Source organism: Leuresthes tenuis, unplaced genomic scaffold (assembly GCF_036924035.1).
Source record: "Leuresthes tenuis unplaced genomic scaffold, fLeuTen1.0.hap1 SCAF_2, whole genome shotgun sequence".
NCBI lineage: Eukaryota > Metazoa > Chordata > Actinopteri > Atheriniformes > Atherinopsidae > Leuresthes > Leuresthes tenuis.
This window is the reverse complement of record NW_027325356.1, coordinates 16209932-16227799: the sequence shown is the minus strand read 5'-3', so window position 1 is coordinate 16227799 and position 17868 is coordinate 16209932. Positions and strand designations below refer to the sequence as shown.

Below are 17868 nucleotides of genomic sequence, written 5' to 3'. Positions count from 1 at the left end.
AAATGAACGTTTGGATGAACACCATCATTTCTTCCCGTGGATGTGGGTTATACAGAACATTATGATACTGATCCTCACATGAAGTCGCTCTACTCTCTTGCTATAATGAATCTCCACCAGATCTAATGGAAAAGAAATTTAGAAATCAATAGCAATTCTACAATTTCTTATAGAATAACAGTGTTATTCTAAGTTATGCCCCAGCCAAGGCTGAGCCATTCTGTTACTGTAATCCATGAATTTTAATCTCTGCCAATAATGATTTACATGACTTGCAGTTTTCGGTAAATAACCCGACTTTTCCCCCGCCCCCCTTTTTTGTTCAACTCTCCACTTGTAAAGACGTTCTGGCATAAAGTCTTTTACCAGATTAACTACTTTAATAAATACTGTGCCATCATAGTATGTTATAAAATTGAACAACAATATAAATCAAACACTGTTTTAGAGGCGCAAGCTTTGTTCAGAACATCCCTAACCTGAGTTTGTTTTCCCTATATTCATTTCTGTAAAGGAATGGGCCCTCACCAAGGATAAATCTGTCAAGCACATGGACCTGTGTCTGACTGTGGTGGACCGAACAGCTGGCTCCCTCATCAAACTACAAGGCTGTCGAGAGAATGACAGCAGACAGGTAAACACGTGCAGGAATATCTGTCTAGATCAGCTTTACTGCCATTGTTGAAAAGAAAAGAAGCGCACGCCGCTATGTGGGCCTTTGCTGTAGAATTCTGCTTGTTAGATTTATGGCAACATGTTGTCCTCTGCATCTTTCAGAAATGGGAGCAGATTGAGTCCAACTCGAAGCTTCGTCACGTGGGCAGCAACCTCTGCCTGGACAGCCGCAGTGCCAGGATGGGCGGACTCACTGTAGAGGTCTGCAGCCCGAGCCTCAACCAACAGTGGAAGTTCACCCTCAATTTACAATCATAGGGGGCAATACGAACCCCAGGGAGACTCTGATGTTGAACTGAGACATAGATAAAAAGATTGAATGACTTGAAGAGAATGCCAAACTCGACGGCCTTCCTCTTCCACAAAGGTGCAGCCAGTCACATGTACACTCCTCTCCCCCACCTCTTCCCCTCTCCCTTAAACAATGAGCCACGCCCACTTGGGGGAGGGGCTTGTCTACGCTAAAGGAGCAAACTAGACTGACTGTATGTGGCAGGTGGAAGTGGACAGTGATGATCATGATAAAAGCGATGAAGAGGCTTTTGTTTCAAACTACATACCTCAGTGTTTTTGCATTGATGGTTCCTGAGACAAAGTGATGTTTTTTCCTTTTGTTAATGCTGGTGAAACAGAACTTTTTGGTGTAATTATTTTATTTTATTATTCTTTTTTTTTAAAATTTCTTGATGGTAAAACTCCACACAGACTTGCAGGAGCCTGTTCTGTTCTTAAAAGAATCTTGTAACAGCAGGTGGAGGCTCAGGTCACAGTTTCGGGGAGTTGTGGGTGTTGAATGACAAGAGGGGAGGAAATGGACTCAATTCCACGAGCTTTTCTTCTTGTGTACTCTCTCTGGTTTACAGAACTGACCTGGAAAATGGAGGCAAAGTGGGAAGAAGATCGATCGGGTCTTTGACTTTGTTTTCTACATGGTTGCTTTCCTGCAGATTGTGTCTTTAGGGGGTTAAGGGCCTCTTTTCTTTTCTTAGGGGGAAGGTTTTACCTGGGAAGTGTCGTGAAGCCCACCCTGAAGATTTGACTGTCTTCAGACTGTAGCACTGGCTGCTGCAGTATCCTAACTTTTTGCATCTCTGAACATAAGTGCAGAAAAAGAAAACTCATCTCTCGTTTTTTTTTTTTTGTTTGTTTTGTTTACTTTTGTCAAAGTTTGGAACCAAATTTAAAAAAAATATGTATTGAGTTTCAGGAAGACCAGAGGAGCAATTAAAGCAGTTTTTCTTTACGTGCTGTTGCTGCCTCTGACTGCTCCCTGTGGAGCGCTTAATTTTTCCCTTCGCAGAGATCATTTCCTTTGCCTGTGTCTATGTTGCCATTGCAGGAGTGGTGCTGTCACATCTTTTTATTTAAATTTTTATTTTTTTTTACCAAAACTGGATTTATGCTGCATCTTCTTCTCTAAAGCTAACAACTGTTGCCTGCTAACGGATAAAAGTGACATTCATGTGATTATCGATGTTTCCCACCTCGCGTAGATATCTCTACCCTTTAAATACAGCAGTCCACACTGTCAAAGTTAAAGAGGGAAACTCAGCACGAACAATGTTTTCCTGTAAAACACTAAAACACACATCGTTTTTTTGTTTTATCATTCACAGATGCGTTAGCGATCCACCCCCCCCCCCCTTTTTTTTATTAACAAAGTTAAAGCTTTTTATATACTACAGTGAGAGCAGATATCATGCTAAAAGAGAAATCCTGATGGCACTCGTGCTCAGAAAAGCTCCCTCCAGCTGCATTTACCATCATTTACACATCTCCACTGTAACACTCAGTAACTAGTGTTTGAGACTGTTTATGAACCATCTGCTCAGAGGTTTGAGCCTGCACTGAACAGGCTTTTACTGTTTTTTTTACCCCCCCCCCCCCCCCCCCCCCCCCATCTTTTGCTACCAGATAATGTTACAGGTACCGTTTACAGAACATTTGAACTTTTTTTTCTGCTGGATCATACCTGATGCTTTCATGCTTGGCTAATCTCTTCAAATCTTCCTCATCACGCCATCTTCCCTGCTGTGATCTTCTGAACTGTTATCCTTTAGCCATGATGGAGAAGTTTGTGAGAGTTTCTTTTGATTAGATTAGGAGTGACTCTTATTTTTTTGGCACCTTTAAGGCAACGACATTAACACAGAATATCTCTGAGAGGATGTAGTGTACAACAGAAATTACTTATAATATCACAGCACCCATTTCCAAGTTAAGGGAGTCTGGAAATAAGTCGGAACTTCGAGTCTTTGATGCCAAATGCTCACTTTTAGTCAGCCTCGCTCTCTCATGCACACTCGCAAAGCTTCCTGTCTAAAGCTTTTACTGAGCTTCCAATTGACAATGACAACTGGTCACGTTCGCTGCGTTGTCTGATATGTTTTCATTTTTTACTTGGTCTCTTTGTTTTTCTGCCATTTTGTTTCAGCACTTGATGTTTGCCTTGTCTTATCCGTTCATCTGGAAGAGGAGTGATGGGAGTTGAGCAGGTCAGCTGTTACCGCAGCTGCTAAAAAAGCCTATCATGTGACTTGATAGGTTGCTGCATTGTGCTGCAGGGCATGGGACCCACAAATGTAGAGCCAAAAAAAGACCCAGTCAAGGCCCAAACTTGATGAGAAGAAAGTTTGTTGTTGCCTCAGAGACCAGATTCAAAAGTCCAAGTTCAGTGCAAGTTTGGTGAAAGTGTCTTAATCCTTTAGAATGTTGCAGTATTAGAGATGAGTCGACAGGAGTTTGCATTTTCAAGTAATTTCAAGTTTGTTTTAAGTCAAAAGCGCTGAAGTAAAAGCGGTTATAATACACACTTAATTTCAGGACGGCAAGGACCTGTCGATGAATATTTTGTAACCTTGGTCCGCTACATCGAACAGTGACACTGACCGCTTTTGAAAGTGGCATCACTTAATGAAAAGTGTAACTTTTGTAACATTATTTTCTACTGGTTGCAGGAGTGGCTGATGGGTTTTCATCTAAATCTGATTTGAGCATAAACGAGCAGATGATTTAAGATTAATGCAGGGATGTTGCAACCTTCTCAAAACAAGGAAATAATTATTTTGCTCCAGGACTCATTTGTCACTGAATTGTGATGCTGCTCGGTCGAATAGGGATATGTAAGAGTCTTAAATTAGAAAGGCTGAATATTCCAGTTTGGTTCATGTCTTTAGTGCCCTCTTTTGCCACACATATGTAGACAGTTAATGACTTAAAACTTGTGGTGTACAAGGCTGAGTGTCAGATTTATTTCTTAGGTTTATTTTTGAGTTGATCCTTGTATCAGGCGATGAAGAGTAAAGATTGGGCACGATAACCAAACTGCACACACACCTGAGAGACAGGGTGCACATGTCTTGTGAAGCCTTTTCTTTTCAACCTAGTCTTATAATTATGAGGATGAAATGTTTGCTGTTTTAATTTTTATTCTTTTATGTTATACACAGAGGAAATCATGAATAATAAGTCCAGCACCTCATTTTGATTGGATGATTAAATGTTTACATCTTTAGCACAATGTGCCAAAGTTCTCCGGAGAATGAGTCTTGATTCTCAGGATTCGTTCACTGTTGCAGGATGTTGTGTTTCTCATCATTTTCTCCTGTTTCTGTTCAGCCTGTAGACATTGGGTGGGTGGGGGCTGATGATCTGGTGTCAGTTACATAAAATTGTGGTTTTAAAAGAATATCATTTTCCTAATTTGATGCCTTTGAACTTGTGGAAGAACACCAGATATGTACTGTGTTTAATTCTGCAGAACATTTGCCGAGGTAGAGCTCTTTTTTTGTTGGGGAAACACTTGTGAAATGATTAAAAGCATCATTCAAACGCAGGAGGAATAGCTGTAATCTTGCAGACGGGCATCGTTGCTAGAATTTAAAGTGTGCATATAACTAAACATGAGGCTGTAAACAAGAGCGTCCTCCTCACTGAGCCATTAGAACTTAATATTTATTTTGACTGTGTCTTGGAGGGAAATAATCAACAGTTCAACAGCTGTTCTCTCAGCTTTTCCCTTTAAACAGCGACAGAGTTTGGTCATAATTTGTTCTAAAATTGGGACGTCTTTCCCTCTCTGCCCCCCTTAGATTCCCTCTTAGGATTAACAGAAGAAGAGCCCTCTCTGCTATGTGAAAATCCCTGCTGAGACATCCAGCTCAGGACTGCTTAAGATTCTCCATATTTTGCTTTGAGCGACTGTGTGTGTGTGTGAGGCAGAGAAAATGCACATAAGACAAACACACTGTAAAGGGTTCATTAACCAGTAATGACAGATTCTAGATAACAACTGCAATCAGGAGGGAGGGGCAAGAGCGAGTGGTGTAATGTGCGAGGAATGTGTCTTTGTTTGAATGAATGGTGTTAAAAGTAGCGAGGTGGGTGATATGACTTGAGGTGTCACACATGTAAAAGTGTATATTTTTGTATATACCTACATCGTGTGTGTACAGTATGTACATATATACACAGTGTTCTCAGCCACAGCTCCTAGTTTTGTTGTCAGATTGTACAGTGCTTCTAACTGTTCCCTGTTTTATAGATACCGCAGAAATCCAACTTTGAATGAGGAGAAATGATTAACTTAAATAAAAGCATTTATATATATGTATATATATATAAATATATATATATATAATCTAAATGTTGTGAAGTGTTTTGGTCTTACCATCTCTACAAACATGCTCCCTGAATGTAGAATACTTTCTGTTGAGGTTTGCTCCAATTATGCAGCTTCGGATCTCATTTCATGCTGTACTGCTGCTCCAAAATGCTTCAGTCTTAATGAGTCAGTTTTCAGCTGACGTTTTCTACTTGGGATGCACAGTGAGGCAGCTGTGCATGAATGTTGTATGAATTTTTCTAAATATTTAAAGAAGGAACATTTTCCAACCATCAATCAAACATGCTCTAATTTAAATCTTAAAATGTGAAACTGGAGGCAGCCGGACTTTCATCAACCTATTGATGCATTCCGTGTCACAGGTGATGCAAAAAATGAAATGATCATACGTGTTAGAAATCATTTCTGTGGCTATATATTATAAACCTGACATCCAAATAATAGATTGCATGAAGAATCTGCAGTTACTCAGTTAAGTTTCCCTGACATAAGTCAGGCTTGAAATGTTGCACAGTTCAGATTAGAATGTCAGATGGGTTACTGAGACAAAAATAATAAACTGGTCAGTAAATCATACATATATAATGTAGAAACAAATTGGATTAGGCTACGTGCTGTATTCTGTGTAATCTCCCACTTTGCAATGTTTCTTAACGTGTGAAGCTTTAGGCTCTGATACCAACTAGAGGGACAACCACTTTATAATATAAAGTAATTTTATATTCTCCTCTGTGTTTTTGCAAGATGAAAACAAACATACAGAGACAGAGCAATTTCTGTGACTTTGAATAACCCTTTAACAACTCCATGAGCATTGATGTGCTGCTGTAACAGGCACCACTCCCTCTGGAACGGCTTTAGGGAAGATTTTGGCACTTTGCAGCAGAAGAGAACATTCCTCAAAAGGAAGAAGATCTTTAAATGAAATTTTTAATTTACATTAAATTAATTAATTAAACATAGATTTTTAGATTTTTGGCAGGGAACCACAGCGCTGCAGCAGGACAGGCCTTCTTGCACTCTGTAAATGTCAGTGTCGTTGCCTGTCCAGCAGGGGGCGGTGGCACACACAGCGGACACATGCGGGACCGGGGAGGAAGAAGGGGCTCAGACAGAGGCTGATTAGCGGACTCAGCAGACACAGGTGGTCCGGTCGATTGTGTCTTAGCGGAGAACCTTAAACGAAACAAAGCATGAAAAACGAAGGTATAGAGGGGACGGAGAGGTTCCTGAGCCCGGACAAAGGCAGAGGACTGCAGGCAGTGAAGCACTTCGCGGTCGGGGAGTTGGTGTTCGCCTGCCCTGCCTACTCCTTCGTGTTGACAGTGAATGAGAGGGGAGCGCACTGTGAACACTGCTTCACCAGGTAATCTGCACCTCACCTGTCTGAAACCGCAGAAAAACGCCTTTAGAAGAACTAACATAAGCTGGCACCTTATTTTCTTATCAAAAAGGGTGCACGCCGAGCGACGTGGCCAGTCCGACGCCGGCTAACCTAATTACCTGGCTAGGTTAGCTGGTAAACAACTGGACACATCCAGTACTGATGAAGTCTTTAAATGGGTCAATGCGGTGAGGCAGCTCACCTGACTGACGCTGCAGCTTTTGCTTGTAGCACTGCAGAGTCTGAGGAATCCAACACTGGTGGATTTAAAGACAAAATGTAAAGCCCCAGCTCTCCTATATCCTCTGTTGAATTGCTGCTGCACTGGTTTACGAAGTTTCTCAGTAGTTCAACTTGACACATATGCTGCCCAATAAGTGGCATATTATAACCTAGACGTGTAAACACCCTTCATCCTCAAAGGTACACAGCTTAGAAATCGGTGTCTTATTATGTCAGACCTCCAAAGCTTCCATCAGTAACCAAGTAGGATGTGAAGTGGTCAGAAAGGCCAGACTACAGCATTCACTGAGCACTGTCATGTGTAGGTGTGTGTTGGGTTTGCTGGGTTGCCCACTTCTGTAGTTATACATCATGACTTGTCGTCATAACACTATTTAGTGTCAAATCGATGTCTCTTCCTCACTCTCACTCACACACACACACACACACACACTTTCATACACCCACACGTGTCCTACATAGGCTGCCATTAGAACACTAAAAGGTTAGGGTGCTAAATATAGAAGTCCATGTGTCCCAAGAGAGGAGGAGGCTGGAGATGAGAAGACAGGGGGTGCTTTTGTGCGTTATAGAGGGGTGGACATAAATGTGTACATTAATTCATGTACACATGACTGATAACTTGTCACAGAGTTGTTAATCACATGTTGTTCTTATATATTTATTTTCAACATTTTCAAAGACTGCTTTAAATGTAATTCATATTTTTCATTGTAGTGCATATTGCAGCGGTATGGTGGCATGTAGCCACGCTTGAATAACTGATCTGACCATGCTCTGAGACTTGTACACAGGATTATGAATTAAATACTTTATCTGCACCTCATGTTTACACCATAATTTGAATTTTGTCTTGTTTGATGTATTGTCCACAGTTGGAATATTGCCCAGCATGTAAACGCACTCAATAACTCTACTGACACTATTGAGTGCTTTGTATCAGAAAAGTTGTCATTTAAACGCACAACAATCCTCTCGGAAGCATGTTGCTTTATTTGGTAAATATGTCTCAGAAATCCTGCAAAGCGCAGCTGTAGTAAAGGAAGGTTTTGATGTTGTTACAGGAAAGAAGACCTTTTCAAGTGTGGTAAATGTAAGCAGGCCTATTACTGCAATGTGGACTGTCAGGTAAGAAGCTTTTTCTTTCTGCAGTTTCATGAAGAATGTGCCGTTTCTATGAGTGCATGGTAAAAATGAACATGAGGAACTACCAGTAAACAAATTTTATATAGAAGAGTATAAGGCCTGCTACCCATTTTTACATTATGTTCTTATAAGCCACTCCATGAGAAGGAGTCTTTTTATTTAAAAAAAGAAAAAGTTTGACTCGTCCATGTCTTGCTCTATTTCCTGGAAAGCCAACAAACAACAGAGTTGGACTTATTTGACAATTGTTGACAGAAGTTGCATTAGCTGGCAAAATGTATTTTTCTTCGATCAACTTTTCTGAACCGTGAGCATTTTGTAGTAGTTTAAAAACATATATTTAATGGTTGTGTGGCCCACCTCGGCACTTTGGACCAGACGCTAACAACACTTGAAGAGCAGCGTGCAGGTATTCCTCAAAACAGGGTGGGGTCACTGCTGTTGCTATGACGATTCAGACTGTCATCTCTTTGACTTTGTCTACTTTTAGTGATGTGGTACAAAACACACTTTCTGACAAATACAGGCAGACAATGGCCATTATTTATGGATCATTTTCTTTTGTGATAATAAAACTTGTCAACCATTGCTAATTTTTCTCTTACTCGCTTTGTTGCTCCTCATTTGTTCTCCGATTGAACAGGTTGTCCTTTTACAATCAAAACTTTTGTCTATGTGTTTCTTATCTCAGTTTTCTTTTGTGGTTCTACGCAGAGAGGTGACTGGCCCTTGCATAAATTGGAGTGTGTAGCCATGTGTGCCTATGGGGAAAACTGGTGTCCATCAGAGACGGTCAGACTGGTGGCCAGAATCATCGTGAAACAGGTGAAGTTACATGAAAAACAGAGGCTCTGTGCAGTAGTAAGTTAACATAAGAATAAGGAAGCATAGTGAGGAATGATGGATGTGATTTACATTAATAATGCAGAGCAGCTCAAATAAATGGAAGTGAAGACAGAACACTCCTTATTATCAGTTTATAATCCAGACTGTGTCTATAAATAGAAGAGGGTAGAAAAGCACTTTAAGAATGATGTTTTGCTGTGATGATTGTAACTGCAACCAAAACTGTGCTATGCAGCTATTAGTGTCATTTGGAAAGCATGTTATAGTGGTTATACCTTTAGGTACAAGCACTTGGCTCATGTGAGGTTTATTTAGAAAGCTTGTCGTGTGCAGTGTCATGGGACTCATGCAATCTATTTATTGGACCCGCAAATCAGATTGCAGATTAGCAAAGTACTCTCTTTCACTGTCAGCACAGCATTGTTTTTTATTTAATAAGGTTTTGCTCTTTATTGATGTGATTGTTCCAAATTCAGTTCTGCATTGCGTGAAGAATCTGCTCTATTATCATATTATTGTGGCTTAATTGGCTCCAGAAGTTTTTTTTTAATAACTAAAAAGCTAGGCTATTTTCTTTTGCTGCATTATTAAGTCTTTTACATATTTATGTTATTTGATTAAAATAACTTGTGTGTCTGAACTGTGTTGGTGATCCAGAGAGTAACTACAGAGCGAACCCCTTCAGAAAGGCTGCTGCTGCTCAAAGAGTTTGAATCCCGTAAGTACATTTGTATGTGTGTGTGTGAATGAATACATGAGTTTAGTTACATATTCATGCACTGTTAGTTACATTTTGTGCGTGTGTGTGTGTGTGTGTGTGCGCACACCTTTGTGGGATCGTGCAGTGTCTCTGCAGTTGTAGCAGTGTGTCTATTAATATCCTGGGCTGTAGCCTCCAGTCCTGGTTCTGTCTCTTTTATTATTCAATCCAAGTGTGCAGTGCTCTGGGACTTAAATCCCAAGCTTCTGGATGCTGTAATTTCATTTTCTCTCCCCTTCTTTACACACTGCTCCAACTTTACCCTTAAGCAAGCTAATCAGCACTACTCTCTGTGAGATTGTGATTGTCCTGAGACACGCGTTGGTGTTATATTATCTCAGCTCAGCATTACAAAAGACAGAAGCTAAACTCTGTGAAGCTTTTTTCCTATCATGTAAGATTTTAATGATGTGTCAGGTTTTGTTTTTTTTACTTGTTCCTCCGTGTCACTTTAGCGATAGCTAACTACTGTGAAATAAATGCGGTTAAAGCAAGACTCATGGTCATTAACTGTTTTCGCAGCACCATTTGAATTATCATTTAGTCTGAGCAGTTGCTGCGGGCTCAGTAGTGTCACCACAGGATTTTCACAGAGTTAACGCTCACACCTGTTTTACATGCATACAAAGCTGTGTGGCTGGCTGCTACTTGCTCCCACTGGTCTGTGGGAGTCTGTGTGATTGGCAAAGACACATGGCCTACAGCAATGGTATGTTTTACACTTACTGACAGTGAAGAGTTCTTCTGTTGAGTTTTGTGACCCGAACTGTAATTCAGTTATGGTAACAAATTAGAATGATGAACACAAAACATTTTAGTATTATATTAAGTATTATTTAGTAGTATGTTTATATATTTTAGATGTATGTACTTTTCAAACACTGGTGCAACCAAAAGGGCAAATCAGAGCAAAAGCAGTTAAAAGTAAGCAAGTGTAGTTATAAAACTCATTGTAAGTTTTAAAAGGTTTACATTTTAAAGGGGAATATTGTGAAACAGAGCATATTATAGCTCCTGAAACATGCGTGCCAGTGTCTGAGTGATCTTTTTTGGGTTTTTTTCTCCCGTTTAACCGACTGAACCTCATTTTTTAAAGAAAGATTTTTTTTATGTTATTATTTCTTCACCAAGCTTTTTGTCTCATTTTATCTAAACTCTCGACTTAATTGTCATCCTTTCTTGTCTTTGTTGGTCTTTCTGTCTGTCTTTGTCGCCTCTGACAGATTTAGATAAGATGGACAGTGAGAAGGAGGAGATGAACCAAACTGACATAGCAGCTCTGCATCATTTCTACTCCAAACACATCAGTAACCTCCCTGACGACCAGGCGCTCACTGAGCTCTTTGCACAGGTAAAACTGGACAACACTCCATCTCTGTGTCTGTTATGTCAACCATCCTGTTCTAAGCTTTATTCAGTACTGCCATTGTCACTAAAACTAATTCTAAAAAGTAGTATATTAATCCATAAATATTACATTAATTTCAAACAGTAAATGTAAAAACAAAGATCCACTACACGGTGTATTAGCTTGGTCTGATTGAGGACTTCTAATCGGGGCATATTCTCTGTTATCTAACAGTGTAGAGAGACGGTGAAGAAGCCCTGGCTGGTAATTGAACTGCAGATGCTGCAGTAACAGCTGATAATGCATGAGTTAACTTTTAGGCCTCTGAACATCCGTGTTCATGCACTTATCAATCTCAGACATTAAGATCCTCAAACATCTCATTAACCCTGAGTCATGTTTATTTATACAAAAGCCTTATAAATCATTTGGTCTCAAGAGGAATCAAGATCTGTGTTTGGTTTTCATTTGCTACTGTTGTTTGGGTTTAGAGTTCACAGTAGCGACAGACGGGGCTTAACCTTCAGTAGAAGGTTGAAATGTACACTCAGACATACACAAAACGTATAATATATTTGCATGCTGAGGACTGGATCTATCTTTCACCCCTCTCTGTATCCCAAGTAGTCTTGCCTTTGTGAGCAGTTAGGAGTGCATGTTAGTGCAGCCAGGCTCTGCCCACACTCACAGGGTCCTGTCAGCAGCTCTTAGCTCTTTAATTTGATCTGTCTGGCAGTGGTGCAACCTCTTTCTCTTCACGCTACACTAATGGAACCAACCTCTTTGGCTTCTCATCACAGGGCTACATTTAATCTCACCACCGGATTTCCTGCTCCTCAGTAGAGGTTTTACAGCACATTAGAGGATGATACTTATTGCATCATTATAACTCAACCCTGCTGTTCCTAAACTCTGTCTCCACCTGTCTGTTTGCTTCCTTCCTTCTGTCTTTCCCTGTCCCTCTTCATCTCATGTTTGCCTCTAGGTAAACTGTAATGGCTTTACCATAGAGGACGAGGAGCTCTCCCATCTGGGATCAGCTGTTTTTCCTGAGTGAGTAGCAGACACATCATCACAGTTGGACAGTATATGTGTTTAACCGTGTTGTGCCCTTTACACATTAGTTATCCAACAACAAAAGCGGACCTTAAACTGATCTAGTTCTTAAGAATTAAGAACTAATAAGAAGAGTAATAAGAAGAGTGCAGTTGGTTGGATTGAATAATACTTTATTAATCTAAAAAGGCTAATAAAAAAAATCAGCAATCAGCACACCAGCTTGTATATGGACTCAAGTGCTGAATCCTGACAACGGACCAGGATGCAGGATGCAACAACCACACACACAAAACAGACTCAATTGCCAACTCATGAATAGATTTAAGGTACATGTGCATAATGGTCACAGATTTTGTAAATAAATCACTGAGAGCCGCAGACAGAGAGGCTCAAAACATTTAAAATGTTCCATCATACCATGTGATGATGGCAAAACTGATAGGGATGGAATGAGTTGGATCAACTTTGGATAAACAGGCTCTTCTTTCAGTTTTCCAGTTTAAACTGTGAGCATTCAGGTAGCTATGATTCATGGCACCGCATCAGGAGAGAACACAGCCCACCTATTTTAGGGGAAAATATGATTCACTGTCATTTCAAACGGATCTCTTGTTGAATTATTAAAGCACTGTCCTCTGTAATTCTACAGAAGATGTTTACTGGCGAAACAGAGCCTGAAAAATTCTGATAGGATGACAAATGGGCTTCTTTTAATTAACCGACCACAAACTGGGTGACCAATTAAAATGGTTAATTAGCATGATAATGCATGATGATTAAAACTGAGGATATTTGACAAAGAGTTTTTACAATACAATTATCTCTCTCTGAGGGCGCTCACAGTTCAGTTCATTTTATAAACCGCCTTCCCAAAATGATGAAGTTGCATAATGTCATGTTTTACCGATTTGGATTAATCTTCCATCTTTTTCTTTCTCTTCCTTCCAGTGTAGCACTGATGAATCACAGCTGTAGTCCTAATGTCATAGTGACCTATAAAGGCACAGTGGCTGAGGTCAGAGCTGTTCAAGAGATCAGCCCAGGGGAGGAGGTAAATAAACTCAAGGGTTTTTAAGGCCAAGTTTTTAAGGACAGTTTCAGATTTTTTTATCAGAATTGATTCTGTTTCTCTTCTTTCCCCCTTTGTAGATCTTTAACAGTTACATTGACCTTCTCTACCCTACGGAAGACCGAAAAGAGAGGTTGTTAGATTCCTACTTCTTCACATGCCAATGTACCGAGTGCACCACCAAGTCTAAGGTATTGTTGACCTGCCACACATTTATTTGAACCACTCAAAACGTCTTCAGGTTGCGTGACGTTTTCTGCATTTTTGTCAAGATCTCGTTCATTCTTTATTTGTAGTCTACATCCGTTTCTCTGCACCAGAAAACCAAAGCAAAATCTGTTCTTGGAGTGTTTTCTAATGAATTCACAAGATGGTGAAATTAAGTTTACATAAGTATTCAGGAAGGCCATTGCAAGCTCCTTTCTGTTGGAAGTTTCTCCCGTCTCTTGGCATGAATGTTCAAACTCACGCAGTCTGGAAGACGTGCAGCCAATCTAAACATAAAATATTAAAATTCTGAATGCACGATGTATTGAATGTTTTGAGGAATGCACAAAGAAAATATTGCCTCTGTATTAGTGTCTTATCTGTTGGAAAAATGCAGCAGGTTCCTGGAACTACATTAGGATCGCTGTTTGCGTTTTGTCATATTTCTACTTCAGAAAACTACTGCTCATGTTCCTTAAATTGTCTACTTTGTTAATTATGAAGCAATGACTCAACGGTGTGCTCATAAGTAGATGCAAGTTGTATTGAATTTGAATACATCCCAAAATTTTTGCTTGAATTAAATTTAGAGTCATCAGAAGTAGCCCACAACATACTTAAATCAACCTAAATTACTTTTGAACAGTGTCCTGTGTATGATATCTTATCATGCTTATTAATGTCTTTTCTTTACCTCTTTGTAGGACAAGGAAAAAATGGAGATCAGAAAGTTGAGTTCTCCACCAGAGCCGGGGGACATCCAATCCATGGTCTGTTATGCCAGGAATGTCATTGAAGAGTTCAGGAGAGCCAAACACTATAAAAATATCCTCTTCTCATTATAACCTGTTCTGGTGTCTCTTCATCAGTGACAAGCTTTCACTTCGATGCCCCCTCCCCTTTTCCTTATTCTCTGTATCATTCCTTGACTCCCTTGCACCTCCCAGTGAGCTGCTGGAGATGTGTGAGCTCAGCCTGGAGAAGATGGGAGCTATTTTTGCAGACACTAACGTCTATATGCTGCACATGATGTATCAAGCAATGGGCGTCTGTCTCTACATGCAAGACTGGGATGGCGCTATGAGCTACGGCGAGAAGATTATTCATCCGTATAGGTAAACTGATCTGCAAGCAAACTGTCAAGCCGATATAGTAGATCAAGTCAGTTGTACAGCAGCACTGGTGTTTACCAATCCCCAAACTGAAGGGAATTATGACGCCGTCTGTCAGTTGAAATTTAATCTCCAAGGCAAAGCCAAAGTGCAGAGGTTTGGAGATAAAGTCACACCAAGAGATGTTTGACCTTGGGACTCTTTAGATGAAGAGCCTTGTGTGAACAAATATATAAATTGGATCCTTAAATGTTGAAATGTGTGTTGTTGAAACAAAGCCAAATGTGATATTATTTATACTGTGTATGGTGTAATGACTTGACTTGATGCAGAGATGATATTGTGTCTGCAGTGTTCACTATCCTGCCTACTCTCTCAACGTGGCATCGATGTATCTGAAACTGGGACGTCTGTATTTGGGGCTTGAGAAGAAGACGCAAGGAGTCAAAGCTCTGAAGAAGGTGATTAACTATACATCCCGTCCATTGGTAGATTTTTCAGCTAAAACATGCTGTGAGCTCAATATAGGGCAACAATAAAGAGAACATTTTCCAGAGAATAAGTTGGCCATAAGAGGCAAACGAATCCAGCTGAGCTATATGAAATCTTGCACATTGTTATTGTATAACCAAGCTTACTGTAGAATGCCTGAGAGCTTGCACTTGCACACATAGCAATCTAAACTGGGTGATTACAACCCACCAAGGAAGAGAAGTATTTAACTCTTTTTCTTTTTCTACCTGCAGGCTTTGGCTATCATGGAAGTGGCTCATGGAAAAGACCACCATTATGTAGCGGAGGTCAAACGAGAAATTGAGGAGCAGAAATAAAAGACAAGGGAGCTGATGGTGTAAAAAGATTTACATGAAGTTCTCGAATGAGGAACCTCTGAAAGAAACAAAATGTGCATCACAAATGCATGGCATGGATCTCATAACCCCACCCCTTTTTTTTCTTCTTTGAAGATATTTTGGTTTCTACTCTGTTGTTTATTCTCTCTCTTTTTGGCAGAATTATTTCACATGCATTCTGGCTGAAGATGACCCGCTTTTCTTCTATCTGAATTTGACTGCCTCGTGTCCCACCTGGACATTAAAGTAGACAAATTAAGATTATATTATTTCAAATGGGAAAAAAAATCATCAGAAATCTTTAACTTCTCTCCTTGAACTTCATTTGAAACTATTATTTTCTTTGTGTTGTAGCTCTTACCCCATACAGCAGGCAAAAAAAGGATCACTTCAGTGGGAAAGATCACATGAAACTGCCTCCACATAAAACTAAGCTTTAATTTCTGAGCTCCATTCTCTGAAATCAGTGTGGTGTGGACCCATCAACAGACTGTTTCACCATCTTGTATGTTTTTGGCTGCAATTTGAGCTTCACAGTATTGCTCCACAGCTGTTTCTTATGATTCAAACTGGTGAGTCGTTGTTATTGAGGGCATTGCCACTTATTCACAGCCAGTGCATTTGAATTCTGTCACACATTTAGCAGTCCAGCCGGAGTGTATGGCCTCATTTGTTCTTGTTGAAACTGTGTGGGGGAAAAAAGACTGACCATGCAGCAGGTGCTCTGGAACAGAGAAAGGAAATCAAAGAATATTTCTGATTGAATAATTATTCGTTTTATTGGTTTATTTTCCTGTATGTTTTGGTTGTTGCATGTCTGACTGTCTTTTATGCATTTGTAAGTGTGCATTTTTTGTTTTGTGAGGCTTGTTGATCAGATGGGCTTCAAGTTCATGTGACAAGAAACCAGCTATTCTGTCTTTTTTAAGTGTATCCTTAAACATGGGTGCTTATTTGAGACCAGTGTTCTACAGCAGACTGAAAGAAGACACTGCAATTATGACCTGACCGATGATCCTGAATTAGAGCTTCTTTGTGATAAAAGTGGTGACACTGTAGCTTTTTTTTTACCTTTGTTAAGAGATGCATTGTTGTACCCATTTGGTGTTTTCTATAAAGCATTGAGAATCCAGATTGTCATTACCCTGGGGAAGAAGTTGCCCTAGCAGCTGCAAGCATTATATCAACATGTATTATTTATTTTTGGTTGTGATGATCCCCTAAAAATCATCTTTTATGGTCATGTTAATTTTTTAAATTTTAAGCTTAACCTAAACCATTGTACACAAAGCAAATTGTCCCAGCAGTTCAACCTCTAAGGAAGCGTTACCCTCAGCAAAAGCTCTGTGGTTGATGTCTTGTTGGATACAGGGATACAGGGAGTGTTGCCTGTAGTTTCTGATTTGAAGTGACTTCAGGCATCACTAAAACATCCAGAGCAGGATCACGGGTCATAAAATTGTTCTTGTCTACTAAATGAAATCGCATAGAAGAACTCAGCAATTGTTTTTAACCTGTTGTTGCCGTTTTCAATCTAAGGTTGAGTATGCAATGTGCAAGAGAAGCTTAAATATGATGCAAAGATCATCACCTGGGCCTTATTTAAGGGTTCTTGTTGCACTCACGTTTTGTACATTTTATGGAACAATTTGATATTGAATCTTAGTCTATAAGCACATTTTGTTTAATTTAGACAGTTGCTGTAAATGGACAGTCGGCCCACCTGCGGTCTTAATTTTGCACTCCCGGAGGATTCTTTTTAAATGCCTGTAGCTTCTCACTCTGGTTTACTACTAAAGGACTTTCATGCACCACACAAATGAGGCTTACTGACGGTTAGTTACAACCAGTCTTGATGAGTTGCCTTTGCTTGTTTTTGTAGCAACTCCTGTATTTTTTTTTTATTTTTTTTTTTTTACTCTTTTTGCACCAATAAGGTGCTTGCCTCAGAGCTTTACAAAGGTAATCCAAAAGTACCATTTCAGGAACTCCTTTTTTCTTTTTTCACATGTTCATGATTGTGTTTCAACAAGAGAAAAAAAACAATGCAAAGAGTTTGTGTAATGTCACTAAAGATGAAATCTGTGCTCATGTTAAAACGTTGAAACCTTACTCATCCTGCATGTTAACCAAGCAAAGGCTGAATGAAGGTCTGTTACATTACATTTTCTATTGTTTCTGTAATGAATTGTCTGGCATGAATATTGTTCCATTGGAATGCAGAATTTGAGCCCTTTTTTTTTTCTTCTGTATCATGTCATTAAAACCCAATAAAATTAATTAAACATGATTGTTCAACACAAACAATGTGTAGTAATGATACTGCATCAGCATTTTCTAGCGTTTTTCTATCTCTTGTAATTTCATAATGATTAAATTTGGTCCATTTGTTGCCTGGACTGCTTAGGTCTGATCAGAAGTAATAGTATTACAGGTGAACCAAATCAAGTTGTTTAGCTTGTAATCCCACATATCAAACTGATTAAGTTAGAAAGCATATATAACCATTTAAGTTCATTGCACTTATGCAGTATTGCTACTCTG

The 17868-nt window shown here is 39.6% G+C and overlaps 2 protein-coding genes across 2 annotated transcripts in view; both read left to right on the top strand.

Moving 5' to 3' along the window:
* Window positions 1-1918, top strand: part of galnt2 (UDP-N-acetyl-alpha-D-galactosamine:polypeptide N-acetylgalactosaminyltransferase 2) — a 45889-nt gene extending 43971 nt beyond the window's left edge. Inside the window, exons 15-16 of the mRNA XM_072380361.1 lie at window positions 515-634; window positions 778-1918. Of these exons, the coding sequence (XP_072236462.1) occupies window positions 515-634; window positions 778-933 (276 nt within the window). The 3' untranslated portion in view covers window positions 934-1918. The remainder of the gene's footprint in view (window positions 1-514; window positions 635-777) is intronic.
* Window positions 1919-6366: 4448 nt separating this feature from the next.
* Window positions 6367-16997, top strand: smyd2a (SET and MYND domain containing 2a). Its single transcript, XM_072380360.1, has 12 exons — window positions 6367-6665; window positions 7991-8054; window positions 8787-8897; window positions 9576-9636; window positions 10902-11029; window positions 12012-12079; window positions 13034-13136; window positions 13235-13345; window positions 14066-14186; window positions 14302-14476; window positions 14826-14934; window positions 15220-16997. Exons 1-12 carry the CDS (start codon window positions 6493-6495, stop codon window positions 15301-15303), a joined length of 1308 nt encoding a protein of 435 aa, XP_072236461.1. The 5' UTR covers window positions 6367-6492; the 3' UTR covers window positions 15304-16997.
* Window positions 16998-17868: the final 871 nt, after the last annotated feature.

Bases quoted from the DNA above. Each gene is read 5' to 3' on its own strand.
- smyd2a (XM_072380360.1), top strand. From the start codon at position 6,493: ATGAAAAACGAAGGTATAGAGGGGACGGAGAGGTTCCTGAGCCCGGAC. The intron at 6,666-7,990 runs GTAATCTGCACC...ATGTTGTTACAG, and splicing joins TGTGAACACTGCTTCACCAG to GAAAGAAGACCTTTTCAAGT. The intron at 8,898-9,575 runs GTGAAGTTACAT...TTGGTGATCCAG, and splicing joins CCAGAATCATCGTGAAACAG to AGAGTAACTACAGAGCGAAC.